The following is a 16,009-nucleotide window of genomic DNA, read 5'->3' on the forward strand; positions in this document are numbered from 1 at the left end:
CCCGTTGCTGTCAATGGTACCCGCTCCTTCGGCCATCACCCCACCAAGGTCGGACAGCTGGAGAAAAGGAGTGGCCCAAGGGCCTCTTTTTTTCAATTTTTCTCTCTTCTTGCATGAGGAGCTTGACAGGAATCGGCTTAAAGTAAACAGAGGAGTCCCTGGGGCGGGATGGCCGGTGCTTCTGCAGAGCCGGCAGAATTTGCTGAGGTTGGTGCTGCCGTGGACGGGGAGGATTAAGCGTGGGATAGTTAGCGGGGCTTTCCCAGCATCCATAGGATGTTAGTTTTCGGACTTCATCAATAAGACTCTTCTCCTGTGGCTCCCAAAGATGTTTATGAAAGAGATACAGGAAGGGAGGAAGATCAAACCTGCTTTAGCGAGGCCTTTCTGGCTTTATCTGTGGTTTATGAGGTGACCAGACCTTGGCGGCTCTGTTTTAACTTGTTTTGATCTGGCTGTGCTTTATGACTATTATTCTGAAATGTTTTGACAGGAGCGAGCCTCACCCGTCTGGGCTCCTCCGCGGGAGCCGCATCTCCCCGCCGCGGGGAGTCTCGGGGCCACGCTCCCCGGCTGCGGCCGGGAAAGTGCTCTGACAGCCCGGCTTTTCCCTAAAAAGAGGCAAAATGCGGAGCGAGTCGCGAGGCAGACGATGCCAGCTCTGGTGATGCTGCAACCCGCGTCTGGTTTTGCCGGGGAGGACTTGACGTGCTCGTGGCGCGGCGCTTCCCCTCCTCGCTTGTGCAGAGGGGCCGAGCGTGCGTCAGGCTTGTGCCAAATATCTGCATTTAGGTCAATTTAGCTTTTCTTCTCGTTTGCGCTGACAGCGGGGCGGTTGCAGTTAACTGGATTGAGTGATGCGGGGACGGCATCGAAGGGACCCGGGTGTCCTGGGTGCCACAGCTCCGTGTCAGGGGTGAGCCCACCTTGGGTGCTGGGGATCCCGGGGAAGGGGCACGGGCAGGCTGGTGCCCACCCGGCCCCTCTGCTGGGGGCCGCTCTGCCAGAAGTGAACGTGCCTGCTCTAACCCGAGCGTTGGGCAGCCTTTGTCTTCGTGGTGCTTGTCGTGGGGCTTTCCGAACTTCCCGGGGGCTTCCCAGGAGCCACGGGGGAAATAATAAACTGCATCGCGCTTGCCCATCGGCAAAGGTCGCTTTTCACAGCAGCCAGCGCCTCGGCACGGGATGGAGACGGGCAGGAGCAATGCCGGGCAGCGGGGACCAGGCTGCGGAAGGAAAGCAGCCCAGCCCAGCATCGTCTGAAGAAGCCGGGCCAAGGGAGGGCTGTGGGTACCAGGGGGAGGGCAGGCTCCGGCCCCGGGCGCTTGGCAGCGGGCTGCAGGGCTGGTCCTGCCTGGGCTGCACGCAGCCCTGTTACTAGAAAGCTGGCATGGGCTTATCCGGATCAAGTACCTGCTCCCTGGTAATTAAGGATGTGTTGACATTAAAAGCCCGGTATCTCTATTTTGTTTAAGCACGCTTATGGACTAAAACCACCCCGCTTTGTTATTAGCTTTGCGAGGCGGCGTGTGCAGCGGGTGATTAGAAGATGAGTGTAAAATTGCCTCCTGCTAATTTATGCAGATTTCCTCCCCTCTTTCTGGGCGCTGCCGCCCGCTCCTCTCCCGGCCATGCCCGTTGCCGGCCCCCTCCAGCCCGCTGCCCACACGTGGCAGCACCCTGTTTCGGCGACGCCTTGCTCTCCGGTGTCAGCCGCGGGCGTCAGACCCGTGACACGGGATTTGCAGTGACCTTTCTGCATCGCCGGCGCCTGTTGCAGCCGGCAGCCCTGCCGCCGCGGTGCTGCGTGCGGCTGCAGCGGGGCGGTTAGCCGCATCCCTGCATGAGGCAAGGTGGAAGGCAAATCGTCGGGCAGTGAGCCGCGGCTGCCGTTTACATCTCAGTGGGTGTTTTCTTCATTAAAATGCTGTGGGAAGAGGTTACTTCTCCTGGCTCGGTGTTTATTACTGCTGAGATGGAAGCAGAAGCCCTTTGTCAGGGAGAATATAAAGTAGTTTTGGCTGAAAGGGCTTTCCGTGCGCCGGCGAGGGCACTCGGGCATCCGGCCGTGTCCGTGTTGACTGCCCAGGGCGGTGCAAAGGCTTCCCCCTTCAGCAGGGGGAGGACAGGGAAGGGGACCCCTCCAGCCCCCCCCCCCCCGCCCCCCGCCGGGGGCAGAGCCGGGTCCCTGCCCGCCGCGCCGCTCCCTGGGGTCCGCGCTGCTTCGCCCCTTCTGCGGGTTCGGCTTTTGGACAGTCTGGCTTCTAAGCGGGCTGCCCCATATGCGAAGCTCGTGGTCTCTTTTGATGGCTGGACCCTCTCTGTGCCTGGCACTTGCGCTTCTGAGCCAGTGTCTCCGAGGACCCCTCCGGCCCCCCGTGCCGTGCTCAGCGTTGTTTCCCCGGCAGTGGCTGTGGGTAGGTTACGGCCAGCAATTATTGTCCGCCTCGCAGATACGGTTGCTTTTGAACTGCTGCTTCAGTGGGGAAAAAAAAAAACAAACCCAAAACATCTCTCTTTTGATTTTGTTTTAAACATCATTTATCGGAGGAGCAGCACCTTCTGGTGCAGGGGTGCGTGGGCTTGTGCCGGGGCCGTGCCCCTGCCAGCCATCCTCCCTCTGAGCAAAAGGCTTGGAGGGCGGGAGGGCTCGGGCTGGGGGCGGCAGGGACCCCCCATGCCCCCGGCGGCGTGGGGCTTCGCGCAGCCCGGCACCCACCCGGGCTCGCCCTGCCTTCCCGCTGCCTTCCAGGCAGGGCTTATCTGGGCTGGGCATGCTTTAGAGGCACTGCTGAAATTGATGCTGCTCACTGAACTCCTTAATTGCTTTTAGTTGTAGAGTTATTAAGGAACAGGATTTAAATAATGTCAGAGGGGGGAAAAAAAAAAAAAAGCAGTATAAATGAGCTGAAGGAGCTAGCAGAGAAGCTTCCCGTAGAGCCGAGATGAGCCTTAGCAGCAGCAGAGTTACGGCGAGGAGTCGCCGGCAAAGGCTTGCCGTGCCGCTCCCCCGGCGCTGCCTTTCGGAGGGTTGCAGCTTTCCCATTTTTCCTCCAAATCTGCTTCGCGTTTAGGCAAATACTCTGAAGGTTGCCCATGAATAGTCATGCAAGTACTGCCTGTGCTTGTGAGCTGCCTGTGCATCGGCTGCCTTCGCTTCCCACAGGTATCTCAAAAAATGAGTTTCCTGGCAGAAAGGAGATGAGAAAAAGTAGACGATTTTCCTTGAATATTCCTTATTATTCACTGAAGACTTGTAGACACTAGTTAGTGCTTGCGCTGGAGATCTGATAGGAAGAGCAGAGCTTGCCCAATTATGGAGTGGAAACGATACTGGGGGGTTCGCAGCCAACTGGAGCCGGCTCCCGTGGTTCCAATGGCAGAGCCCTGGTAAGAAAACACCCTGCCAGGCAGGGAGAAACCGCTGGCGGGTGCAGGACTGCCCTCGCTCTGCTCTTGGCAGAGCCTTTCTTCTTGTGTGCGTGTGGGTGTCTAAATCGGAGGAAAAAAAAAAAATCATGATTATCTGGGGGAAATCCAAGAGCGAAAAGAAGCCAAAATCCTTCGGAAAAACTTCCCTTGATCGCAACTCGGCGCGCTCAGAGGGTCGGAGAATAAGGGATGAATTACGGGTGCGCCTTGACAGGCACAGGCAGATCGTAAGATTCATACTAAGCAAACATGCTGAAAAGGGCATTAGAAGAAGCACTCATTATCTGCTTCTCCGGAGTGCTAATTGGGGTCACGGCATGATTTTTGGAAGGATGGTGCTGCGAAACCCAGCACGAGCCAATTGCTCTTTGCATAGGGAACAGTTGTGTCTGGGTGAGGGGGGGCTCTCCGGCGAGATGACAGATTCACCCAGGGCTTGAAATTCCTGCCGAAAATTGTCTCTCCCAGCAGAAAGGCACTTGGTAGAAAAGCCATTTCCCACACCAAGGTTTCTAGAAGTTGCTCTGGAGCTGGATGCAATATTTCAAATATCATATGAACACAAAGCGGTTGGCTGCGCATTTCTGCCCACCGTATCCCCTGGTCCTGCCGGCCATCCCATTTCTGTGGCACGCTTGATTAAAGCAGGGAACTCAATTCTTTCAGTGGAAACACAGGAAGAAAATGACTCAAAGAGGAGGAAAATGGGAAGGAGATGGGAGAAGAATGGGATGCTCGCAGGGCAGGAGCTCCTGCACCCTTGGCATCTCTCCCAGTTTTTAGGCTCGGGCTCCCCTTCCCCTGTGCTGAATAAACCCATCGCTGAACCAGAAACCGCCCGGCCTGATCCCCGGGCAAATGCTGTCGCCCAGCTTTGAAGCTGGGAAAAAACAACGGCAGCAACAAAGAGATGAGATCCCTCCAGAGGAAAAAAAAAAGACATCAACAGCTCTGCTGCTTCCTAAGATTATTTTTGCGTTTCCAGCAGCACCCCAGCAAAATCCCCTCTATTCCCGGGCCGGGTGCCGTGGCTGGCGGGGCAGATGCAGCACCCCACGGCACCCCGGCGGCTCGCAGCCGCGTTGCAAGGCTGGATCGGGGAGATCCGTGGCGAGAGGGGAGCCGAGCGGGGGGCACCCCTCGGCTGGCAGCGAGGCAGCGCCGGCGGGGTACCGGTTATGGGAACCGCTGCCGGAGGCTGGCGGGGAAGGGGCTCCTCTGAACCGGGCCGGTACCTGCCGCAGAAGCAGCTCGTTAAATGACTGGCTGGAGGCGAGACAGACAGATCGCTTGATAAAGATGTAAAGCGAAATAGAGGGTAAATACAGTAATCTCCAGAACTTCCCACCAGGGTGTTAGCACTGAGGTTGTAAATACACTGAAATCAAAGACTCATAAAACATGCAAATTGCTCTCTCTGTGTTTGTCTGTCTCCTTCCCATGTCTTTGCCCCTCACCCTCTTCCTCTGAATTTCTATCTTTCTATCTCTCTTCTTTCCATGATCTCTTCTCCGCTCCTGATGAGCCTGTTAGGGCGAGGGAGGGAGTCTTTAAAAGACATTTTTGTGGTTCTGGGCAGCAAGACAAAAAAAATCTGCTTTTTTTTCCCGCCACCCTGCCCCCCTTCCCCTTCCAGACTTAGGGACACGTCACCCAAACCTACACAGCCATCAAAATAAACATTAATTAAGATATTTTCAGTGATGTTCACTGTCACAAATTACCAGCCCCACAAAAGAAACGCTGCTGTGCAACTACTCATGATGTCAGTTTATCCCTCTTGTGATTGCTGAGATAAAGCATCATTTCTCTGCTTTCCTCTGCTGCCTTTTGCCCCATCCTGCTCCACGCTGGGCGTCAGCGTCTCAGCCTGGCTGGAAAAGCAACGCCGCTGCCATGGGCTCCCCGGGCTGCATCGGCAAAACCTGCGGCGGGGCATGGAGCGATGGTCCGTGCGGGCGGCGTGACACCACGATCTGCCTACATGGAGGATTTTATAGCCTTGGTGCCCTGTGGGAAACTGGGGTCCCCTCCCGACACCCGGGGTGGGTGGGGATGGGCTGTGGGGTGCAGGAGTGCTGGAGTGTGGGGATGCAGGGGTGCGGGGATGCAGGGCTGCAGAGATGCGGGGATGTAGGGGTGCAGGGGTGCCAGGGTGCAGGGATGCAGGCGTGCAGGGATGCAGGGGTGCCATGGTGCAGGGATGTAGGGGTGCAGGGGTGCTGGGTACGGGGATGCAGGGGTACAGGGATGTGGGGATGCAGAGCTGCAGAGATGCAGGGATGTAGGGGTGCAGGGGTGCCGGGGTGCAGGGGTGCTGGGTACGGGGATGTGGGGATGCAGAGCTGCAGAGATGCCGAGTTGTAGGGGTGCAGGGGTGCCAGGGTGCAGGGATGTAGGGGTGCAGGGGTGCTGGGTACGGGGATGCAGGGGTACAGGGATGTGGGGATGCAGGGCTGCAGAGATGCAGGGATGTAGGGGTGCAGGGGTGCCGGGGTGCAGGGATGCAGGGGTACAGGGATGTGGGGATGCAGGGCTGCAGAGATGCCGAGTTGTAGGGGTGCAGGGGTGCCAGGGTGCAGGGATGCAGGTGTGCAGGGATGTAGGGGTGCCAGGGTGCAGGGATGTAGGGATGCAGGGGTGCCAGGGTGCAGGGATGCAGGGGTGCAGGGATGTAGGGGTGCCAGGGTGCAGGGATGTAGGGATGCAGGGGTGCCAGGGTGCAGGGATGCAGGGGTGCAGGGATGTAGGGGTGCCAGGGTGCAGGGATGTAGGGATGCAGGGGTGCCAGGGTGCAGGGATGCAGGCGTGCAAGGATGCAGGGGTGCCAGGGTGCAGGGGTGCAGGCGTGCAAGGATGTAGGGGTGCAGGGATGCAGGGGTGCAGGGATGCAGGGGTGCCAGAGTGCAGGGATGCAGGCGTGCAAGGATGTAGGGGTGCAGGGATGCAGGGGTGCAGGGATGCAGGGGTGCGGGGTGCTGGAGCTCGCTGGCCCGGGGCAGCGGAGACGGTTCTGGCGGGGCTGCGCAGCCGCACGGGGAGGCAGCGTGGGCCGCCCGGCGCAGGACGGCTGCCAGCGAGCCGGAGCTGGCAGGGCAGGGTGGGGAAGCAGGAAAGGGAGCCCCGCTCCTCCTCCCCTTGGGGAGACTGTGGCTCTCGGCTGGAGGGTTGTGAGTACACACAGACTCTCTGGAGCCTCCCATGTAAATCCTGGCAGGACCCAGCCAGCTCTTAGCTCATTCACGTGAGATCACTGACTCGTTCGGGGCACTCGCGCAGGTAGGTACGTGCTGGGATTTCTGTGGGGACCCTGCCCTGGGGGGCTGCCCGCAAGTTGGGAGCTGGGAGAAGGGTTCAGCCCGTCCAGCCCATCTCCCTCCAGGTCCCTCCTGCAGCAGTGTCGTGACTATGTGGCCATGCACAGCAGTCCCCCAGCCTCGTCCAGCCAGCTAGCAGAAACCCACTCTCATGCCGAGACACAGGCTCTGACCCTGGGCATGGCAGGTCTGACCCTGGGGACAGCAGATCCGACCCTGGGGACAGCAGATCCGACCCTGGGGATGGCAGATCCGACCCTGGGGATGGCAGGTCTGACACTGGGGACAGCAGATCCAACCCTGGGGACAGCAGATCCAACCCTGGGGATGGCAGGTCTGACCCTGGGGACGGCAGGTCTGACACTGGGGACAGCAGATACGACCCTGGGGATGGCAGGTCTGACACTGGGGACAGCAACGCTTTCATTTGCTGCCCCGGCCAAGGGGCAGAGGCTGCGGCAAGTGGGAGAGCAGCCCTGGGAGCCACCGAGGTGCGATGCCCGGGGCTCCTCCGCCGGCAGCCGCGTGCCCCGGCACGACACCGGCGTGGTGCGAAGCACGGCCTCCAGGCTCCCGGCAGTTTCCCCTTGGGTAGGATACGGCCTGAGGTAGCCTTCTGTTCTTCTGCCACCCTCAATCATTTTTCCTTTGGTGTTAAAACCTTGTGGGATATTTGCATGCAGTTGTGACTTCCCCTAGCCGCTACCAGTCCAAAGAAAACAGATCCATGTGTTTTAAAATCTCGGCTTACATACCATTCCTCCAGCTTCTGCTCCTTTTTGGGGCTTTTCCTTCTTTCGGAGGATCAGTGACCTGAAAATGCACTTTATGTTTTCCCTGGGAGAGGTAGATGAGAAGAGCTCCGGCATAGCTGCATATTAAACCCGACCTGCCGCCGCCGCCGTCCCCAGCAGCCTTTGCTGAGCTGCCGGCTGCTGCTCTCCCCCCCTCCGACAAGTTTTTAATCACTCGCCCCAGATAGATCTGATTAGACTTTTTTCCCCCCCCTAACAAAATCATTAACTTTCCTCTGCCTGTTTCTAGCCATTTAGGCCCCTTTCATGTTCCTCTGACTGTGGAAGTACGCACAGCCCCGCGCATCGGGGTATCTGCGGGAATTTCATCGACAAGCTGCTGATCTTCTCCGCCAGGTCATTAACATGCTGTTTACGCGTTCTGCCAGGCCATTAAGGAAGATGTTAACGAATGACCTCCGCAGTACCCCGTTAGATACTCCCGGCTCCACCTCCTGCCTCCTCCAGCAAGCTCTGCACGAGTGGGTAGATTGCTGCCATATATATCTATATCTCTATATTCCCACCATATTGCTGGTGGGATAGATCACCGTGCAGTTTAGGGCTGCTCACGCTCCAGCCAATTTGAGTCATTTTCATTATGTTTCCTACGGTATTGTTCACAGAGCTAAAAATAGCTCCCTACCGCTTCTCACCCATTGCCATTACTCTTCAGAAGAGCAAGGCGATCTACTTCTGGTGGGGACTTTTAGCGTGCATAGCTTGGCTTTTGGCACCTTCTGCGTGCTCGGGACCTTTCTCCCCCCGGTTGCCCTCCCTTCGTGTTTTAGGGCGATGCTAGCCGCCTGCCAGGGGTGCAGTTTTCGGTGTTGCTGGCCTCTCCCCTTGGCAGCCCACCAGCTCCGCTCCTCTGCTCGCCCCCTTGTCCAGGGCACAGCCAAAGAAATGAATTTGCTCCCGACACGGTGAGACGGGGAAAGGATCGGTCCTGCCCTCGGCAGGAGCGCGAGGGACGTGCGGGACCGGCAGCTGCCTCCTTCTCTGCCTCCGCTCGGTCCTCGCAGAAGGCAGAGCAAAGCGGTGAGTTCAATCTCTCTCACCCATTTCTGAGGCCTCATTAATTTAAGCCAATATTCTTTCCTCCCCAGAGGTCCTGATGAAAGAGAGCAACTCCATTGAAGACGCTTAAGCATTAAGCCTGTGCTCAAGTTCCATTAAAGTGCCTGATTAAAGCGGTGAATGGCTGGACTCAGGACAATGCTAAGTGCTTTCCTGAATCAGGTTCCCTGACTTCCCAGTGCCCGCGGCTGCACACTGAGCTCCCGCTTTCTGCCTCTCTTCTTCCCCGCAGCCCCTGGCCGGACCCTTGTTCAGTCGCCTTTTACATTTTCTTTTTCTTGCAGGGATTTTTTTTCTTCTCTTTTTTTTTTTTTTTTTTTTTTTTTTAAACCTCAAATCCATGAGTGGCCACTTCTGAAGTGATAAAAATCTTATTCCTTGCCTTTGGTTTTTTTTTCCAGGCAATTGTAGCTTACAACACCTTAATTATCGCGTCTCTGAAAACTGGTTAAAGATTTTAATACTTCCTTCCCCAGACCATTATGCAGTAGACTTCTCAGCCCCATAAAATGTGCTTTCTGGAACCCGACTGCCTTGTGCTGCTGCGTTTCCCCGCTCGGTCCTTGCCCCGACGGTTCGAGTGCCTCCAGCTCCCCCCTTGCCTCTCCCCCCGCTGCTCCCCAGCACCCCAGGCAGGTGGGAAGCGCCAGGGGCGAGGGCAAGGGCTGCAGGCAGCCGTAGCAGCTTTCCAGTTAGAATATGGGCTTTTTAATTCAACTCCTATTACACAGCTAGCGAATAGGTTGCGTCATTTTAATCAGCCAGCACATCTGCAGAAGGTGCAAGTTTCCAGGAGTCGGAGCGCAAGAATGATGGTATAAATCACGGCGGAGGCAAATCCTTGACATCACCTTCATTTCTGAATTTGATCCTCTGATTTAGCAGCGCAACGCTGGCTTTCTGGCACCCGTTTTGCCTGGCTGTTCGCTATTTAATAGGTACAAGGCTTGTCAGACATCTCCACGCATCCGATGTCCTGGAGTTTCAAAAATCCCTGTGTTTTGGGTTTTTTTTTTTTTGTTTTTTTTTTTTTTAAAGAGGGTTGGATTAATCATGACTTTTGGCCCAGATCTGCGCGGGGCTGTCTCCCTGGAAAGGCTCTGCTCGGGGAGAGGGGCTGCGCCTCTCCGCGAAGCCATTTGGGATACACGTGCTGCCCGAGTTCAGCCCGGTGAGATCTCATCCGTTTCATCCCAGAAAATAGTTAGGGGGAAAATCTACCAGGTCCCACGGTGCCCATGCCTTTGGGACGAGTGAAGTTTGTTCCCCACCGATTTTTATTTAGGTGAGTTTTAAATAACTCAAACGCTTCCCTGGGGGAACCATCCCACAGCCGAACAGATTTCAGCACTAAGCAGTTTTTCCTGGTGTTCAGCCTAAATTTTCTTTTGCTCTGTTTTATCCCATTACTCTTTCGCTATAAAATTTCGCAGGTAATTTAAACATGAAGTGGCTGTGGAATACATTTTGGGAGGCAGATCATCACTTGATGAGGGTGTGATTGTGCACGGTAAGAAACTGCAAGCCACGGCTGCTCGGGAGGAGAGGGGTGACGGTGAGCAGCCGGGGAGCCGCGGAGATTGGGGGTGATGGTGGCTCTTACCAAAGGGGGTACAATACCTTCTTTCTCTCTTTGTCCCTTTAGAATGAAGCATTTCAGGAATAACAAAGAAGCAGGTGAGAAATCTGGGGGGTTGGCCCCCAGAAATTGCATTATCAGTTTAAATTAGGTTTCAAGGGAGGTGGACGAGGGGGGAGTTGGAAGCCGAGAGACCGCGGTACGCGTGTACCGATGGCGTGGGAAGGGGAAGGTGTGGGGATTGCCAGGTCTGCGGGCTGGGCTGGAGACCCCCACGCTAGAAAGCGAGCCCGGCGCAGCGTTGCCCTCCTGGGAGCTGGGAGGGAGCCTGGGCGGGAGCTGAGTCCCTTGAAACTCGTGACACCCAGAGTCATTCAATACGCCGGGCAGCTGTCCCTGCTCAGGACATCACAGGCAGCCAGAGCCGCCCTTCCCTCCCAGCGCGGGGGGCACAGGCCAAGTCCCCCATCGCCTCTTCCGCATCCAGAGCTGCGTCAGACGGCGCCTGCGGCTCGGTCTGCTCCCCCGGGGCTTCGGGTGGCCGCGCCGCCCGAGAATGCCTGGCGCGGCTGGCCCGGGGCCGCGCTGCACGCGTGGTTCCCTTCGCCCCCCACGCCTGGGTGCGCACACGTGCCCTTGGCGTGGGAGCGTACGAGCGTTGCTTTCCCTGACGCGTGGCACGCGAATCCTCCGGACAGGTGGGAGGGCTGGGCCGGCGCAGCGGGAGCCCTCTGGTCGCTCCCTGCCCAGGCAGCGGCTGGACTCCAGCCAGCGCTGCGAGCAGGTGCGCCCGAGCCGTGCGCGCTCGCTCCGTGCACTCTCTCTCTGTGCGCTCTCTCTGTGGGTGCTCATGGCGTGCGTGTTCTCTCCACGCGCTCTCCATGTGCGCACTCCATGTGTGCTTGCTCTCTGCGCGCTCTCCATTCACAATCTCTGTGCACGCTTGCTCTCTGTGCACTCTCCATGCACTCTCCATGCTCGCTCTCTGTGCACTCTCCATGCAGGCTCTCTGTGCACACTCACTCTCTGTGCACTCTCCATGCACTCCCCATGCACACTCTCTGTGCACGCTCACTCTCTGTGCACTCTCCATGCTCACTCTCTATGCACTCTCCATGCACACTCTCTATGCACTCTCCATGCTCGCTCTCCATGCACTCTCCATGCACACTCTCTGTGCACGCTCACTCTCTATGCACTCTCCATGCTCACTCTCTATGCACTCTCCATGCTCATTCTCCGTGCACTCTCCACGCACACTCTCTATGCACTCTCCATGCTCGCTCTCCGTGCACTCTCCATGCACACTTTCTATGCACTCTCCATGCACACTCTCTATGCACTCTCCATGCTCGCTCTCCGTGCACTCTCCATGCTCACTCTCTATGCACTCTCCATGCTCATTCTCCGTGCACTCTCCACGCACACTCTCTATGCACTCTCCATGCTCGCTCTCCGTGCACTCTCCATGCACACTTTCTATGCACTCTCCATGCACACTCTCCATGCTCACCCTCTATGCACTCTCCATGCTCGCTCTCTGTGCACTCTCCATGCTCACTCTGTGCACTCTCCATGTACACTTTCTATGCACTCCCCATGCACACTCTCTATGCACTCTCCATGCTCACTCTCTATGCACTCCCCATGCTCGCTCTCTGTGCACTCCCCATGCACACCCTCTATGCACTCCCCATGCTCGCTCTCTGTGCACTCCCCATGCACACCCTCTATGCACTCCCCATGCTCGCTCTCTGTGCACTCCCCATGCACACCCTCTATGCACTCTCCATGCTCGCTCTCCATGCACTCTCCATGCTCGCTCTCCGTGCACGCTCCCCTGCCTCTCCGGGGAAGGGGCTGGGCGAGGCTGTGCCCGTGGCTGGGTGCAGCGCTCGGGGACGTCAGTGCCAGCCCTGGGAGCGCGCTGGGGAGGGAGAAAGGCCGGCGACGGGAAGGGCGATGTGAGTCCCCGTCACTCCCTGGGCGGACAGGCGGGCAGGGGCAGGGCGGCAGCTTCCTGGTCACTTCTCTCCCGCCTCCGGCTCCTTGTGAGGGCACGAGGGTCGCTCACAAGGCCGGGGATTTTCGGAGAAGGACGGGGTGTCATTGCCCCCACTGCATCTGCCCCTGCCCGCTCGGTAACAGCAATCCCTTCCTGCTGCTGCCAGTGCTGCTCGTCCGGAGCTCAGCCCGGTTCCCCGTGTCACCGGTGCAGCTGAGCCTGGGAACCATTTTCCAATTAGTTTATTGGGTTTTTTTTTATACCCAGAACCATCTGAGGAATCGCCCTGGTTCAGCACCACCCATTTCCTTACCGGGGCTGGGTGGGCAAAGCAGGATTTTGTCCCTGAGTGACTTTACTGGGTGGGTGTTCCCTGCCCCAGGAGCAAGGGCGGGAAGGGTTGGGAAGGGGTTTTCCAGTACTCCCAGACCAGCACCCACCTCTCCGAGGTGCCCCACTGCCACGAATGAGACCTCTCCCCGCGCCGCCGTGCCTCTCCCACCTTACGAGTGTTTGGTTTGGCGTCCGCCGAGACATTCCCACGCGGGCAGAGGCAGCGACCCGGGTGTTTACCCGGCCCCGGCCATCCCGGCGTGCCCGGTGTGGCCGTGTCCTTTGAACCCACAATAAAGTGGCCCCGGGTGACCTTCGGACGCTCGTCGGTGACTCCGTCCGCGGCGCTCGCCCGGCTCGCACGCCGGCTCCCCTCATCCCTGGGATGCGCCGGTGCCTGTCGGCACCAAACTGGTCCCCACTGGTTCGAGGCGAGGGGGTCGGATCCCCAAGCGATCCCGAAGTGATCCCGCCTCCCCCTCGCTCTGCCTGGCGGGGGTTTGGGCAGAGCATCCTCCTTGGGGAGGATTCCTGGGCTCCTGCATCCCCACCTGAGCCTGTGCCGGCATCCAGAGAGCCGGCATCGCCATGGCAACCGGCCGTGATGTCATCGGCAGAGATGACGGGGCAAGGATGGCGAGAAACGGGCAGGGACCACGTCCCCATTTCTCGGCCGCGCGACCCGGCCGGCCCAGGACAGGTCACCCTTGGGATCCTCCCTCCAAAAAATGAAAATAATCTGTTTTTTGTTTGGTTTTTTTTTTCTTTTTCTCCCTCCTTCCTCAAGTCTTCTCACCTCTCTTGCATTAGGGCGGCAGCAGAGGAGCGGCAGCCCCGCTGCGTGCCTGCGGCCTCCGCACCGCTGCACCCCACTGCCTCGCATTTTTATTTAAAAATGCAGAAACCCAACAACTCTCCCCCCCCCCCGACTTGGCGGCGGGGCTTTGCCGCGGAGGGACCCGGCGGAGAACCGGCGGAAATAGAGAAATTGAAAAAGTAACGGAGAAAAAGGGGTCTCGGGGCGTTGCAAAACGGGGGGAGTTTAAAATTTTCCTAGCTGACTCCAGAGGATTTTTTTTTTCAATTTTGTTGTAATAGAAGGCGAACTGACTCAAGGGTTTTTTTTTTTAATTTTCTTAATAAAAAGTGAACTGACTCTAGCGTGGTTTTTTTTTTTTTAACTTTTCGTAATAGAAAGCAAACTGACTCTGGAGGGTTTTTTTAAATTTTCTTAATAGGAATTGAACTGACTCCGAAGGCTTTCCTTCATTTTTTTGTAATAGAAAGCGAACTGACTCGAGTTTTAATTTAAATTTTCTTAACAGCAAGAGAACTGACTCTGGCGGGGGTTTTTTTGGTTTATTTTTGTAATAGAAAGTGAAGTGACTCCAGAGTTGTTTATTTTTAAATTTTCTTAATACAAATTAAACGGACTCCAAAGGTTGGGGTTTTTTATTTATTTTTGTAATAGAAAGCGAACCGACTCTGGAGCTTTTTTAAAAAAATTTTTAATAGCAATTGAACTGACTCCAGAGAGGTTTTTTTATTATTTTTTTAATAGAAAGCGAACTGACTCCAGAGGTCTTTAAAAAGAATTTTCATAACAGAAAGTGAACTGATTCCGGAGTTTAGTGGGCTTTTTTCCCCCAAACCTCCCCAAAACTCCAAAAAACCCTCCTAAAACCTCCTCAAACCTCCAAAAAACTCTAAAAAGCCTCAAAAAATAAAAAAAAAACTCAAAAACCCTCAAAAAACCTCAATAAAACCTCCAAAAAACTAAAAAACCCTCAAAAAAATCTCAAAAAAACTGAAAAAAACCCAACCTCCAAAAAACTCAAAAAAAACTCAAAAAATTAAAAAAACCCTCAAAACCCATGAAAAAAACTCAAAAAACCCTCAAAAAAATCAAGAAAACCTGAAAAAAATGAAAAACCTCAAAAACACCTCAAAAAACCTCAAAAACTCCTCAAAAAACTAAAAAAACCCCTTCAAAAAACCTCCAAAAAACTCAAAACCCCCTCAAAAAGTAAAAAAACCTCAAAAACCCTCAGAAACCCTCAAGCCTCCAGAAAAGTAAAAAAATCCTCAAAAAACCTCAGAAAACCCTCAAAAACCCTCATAAACCCCTCAAAAAAAATTAAAAAACTCAAAAAAAGTAAAAAATGCTGAAAGAAACCTCCAGAAAACTCCAAAAATCCTCAAAAACCCGACCCCCCCCCCCTTCCAGAAAACTCATAAAAATCCTCAAAAAACCTCAAAAAACGCTCAAAAAACCTCACGAAACCCTCAGAAAAAACTCAAAAACCCCCTCAAAACACCTAAAACCCCCCTCCAAAAAGCATCACGACAAGGTGGGTTTATTCCGTTTTTCCGCGCCCCCCGGCCGAACCCGGAGCCTTCCCGCCCCCCGAGCCGGGACAACCGGTTCCTTCCCCAGCGCGGGCAGCGCGGCCGCCGCTTTCCAGGCAGGGGCGTGGCCACCAGCCTCCGCTGGGGGGCGCTGTTGGATCGCTGCTGAATGCCGGGCCAGGCGGGAGGGGCGGGAGGGGCGGGGGGGGGGGGGACGGGGATGGGGACGGGCCGTCGGGGCGCCGGGACCCCGGCGCCCCGACGGCCCGTCCCCATCCCCGTCCCCCCCCCCCCCGCTCCCGCCTCGCTCGGTCACCGCTTAAAGCGCGGGGAATAAACCGCGGGGTGGGGGTAGGGAAAAAAAAAAAAAAAAAAAGGTACGCGCGCCCTTTAAGAAGCGAGAGTGGGCGTGTCCCCGCGCCGCAAGGCCCCCCCCGCGCCGCTCAGCGATTGGCCGCCCCGCTCAGGGCTGCCCGTTCCGCTGCCTGCGCGGAGGAGTAGAGCGATCGTCGCGGCGGGCGGCGCCGCTGTGCGGGAGGGGACGGCGGAGGCGGCGGGACGGGAGACGGAGGAAGGCGGCGGGGAAGCGGCATGGGCGCCTGACGCCCGTCCCGTCCCGCCGCCGAGGGACGATGGCGCGGCCCCGCGGCGGGCGGTGGTTGCTGGGCGTCCTCCTCGCCCTGTGCCGCCTGGCCGCGCCGCTCGCCAAGAGCCTGGAACCGGTCTCCTGGAGCGCCGGTAACCCCAAGTACGTGCGGCGGAGGGGCGCGGGGGATCGAGGGGGGTTGGAAGCCGCCTGGCACCCCCCCTGGCAAAAAAAAAAAAAAAAAAAAAAAGCCTAAAACCGGGAAAACGTAAAAAAAAAAAAAAATCTAACCAAAACCGCAAGATTTTTAAGGAAAAATCCCTGCCCGGGAAGCGGAGCGGGCACCGCGAGGAGCGGCGGGAGGCTGCGGTCGACGGACGGAGAGGAGCGACCCCCGGCTGGAGTACGGACCCCTCGCCGAGCCCCGGCTGCTGCTCCCGGGGCGCGCTTGGCTGCTGCGGGTTTTTACCTTTTTTTAAAAAAAAAAAAAAAAGTACTTTTCCTTTTTTTTTCCCCCAATTCTTAAAGATTCTT

General features: G+C 56.6%; 1 protein-coding gene across 1 annotated transcript in view; it reads left to right on the plus strand.

Annotated features, from left to right (window-relative positions):
* The first annotated feature begins 15,373 nt into the window (after positions 1–15,373).
* Positions 15,374–16,009, plus strand: part of EFNB1 (ephrin B1) — a 54,069-nt gene continuing 53,433 nt past the window's right edge. Inside the window, exon 1 of the mRNA XM_075512770.1 lies at positions 15,374–15,637. Within this exon, the coding sequence (XP_075368885.1) occupies positions 15,522–15,637 (116 nt within the window). The 5' untranslated portion in view covers positions 15,374–15,521. The remainder of the gene's footprint in view (positions 15,638–16,009) is intronic.

The sequence above is a fragment of the Mycteria americana genome, chromosome 10 (genome assembly GCF_035582795.1).
Source record: "Mycteria americana isolate JAX WOST 10 ecotype Jacksonville Zoo and Gardens chromosome 10, USCA_MyAme_1.0, whole genome shotgun sequence".
Lineage (NCBI taxonomy): Eukaryota > Metazoa > Chordata > Aves > Ciconiiformes > Ciconiidae > Mycteria > Mycteria americana.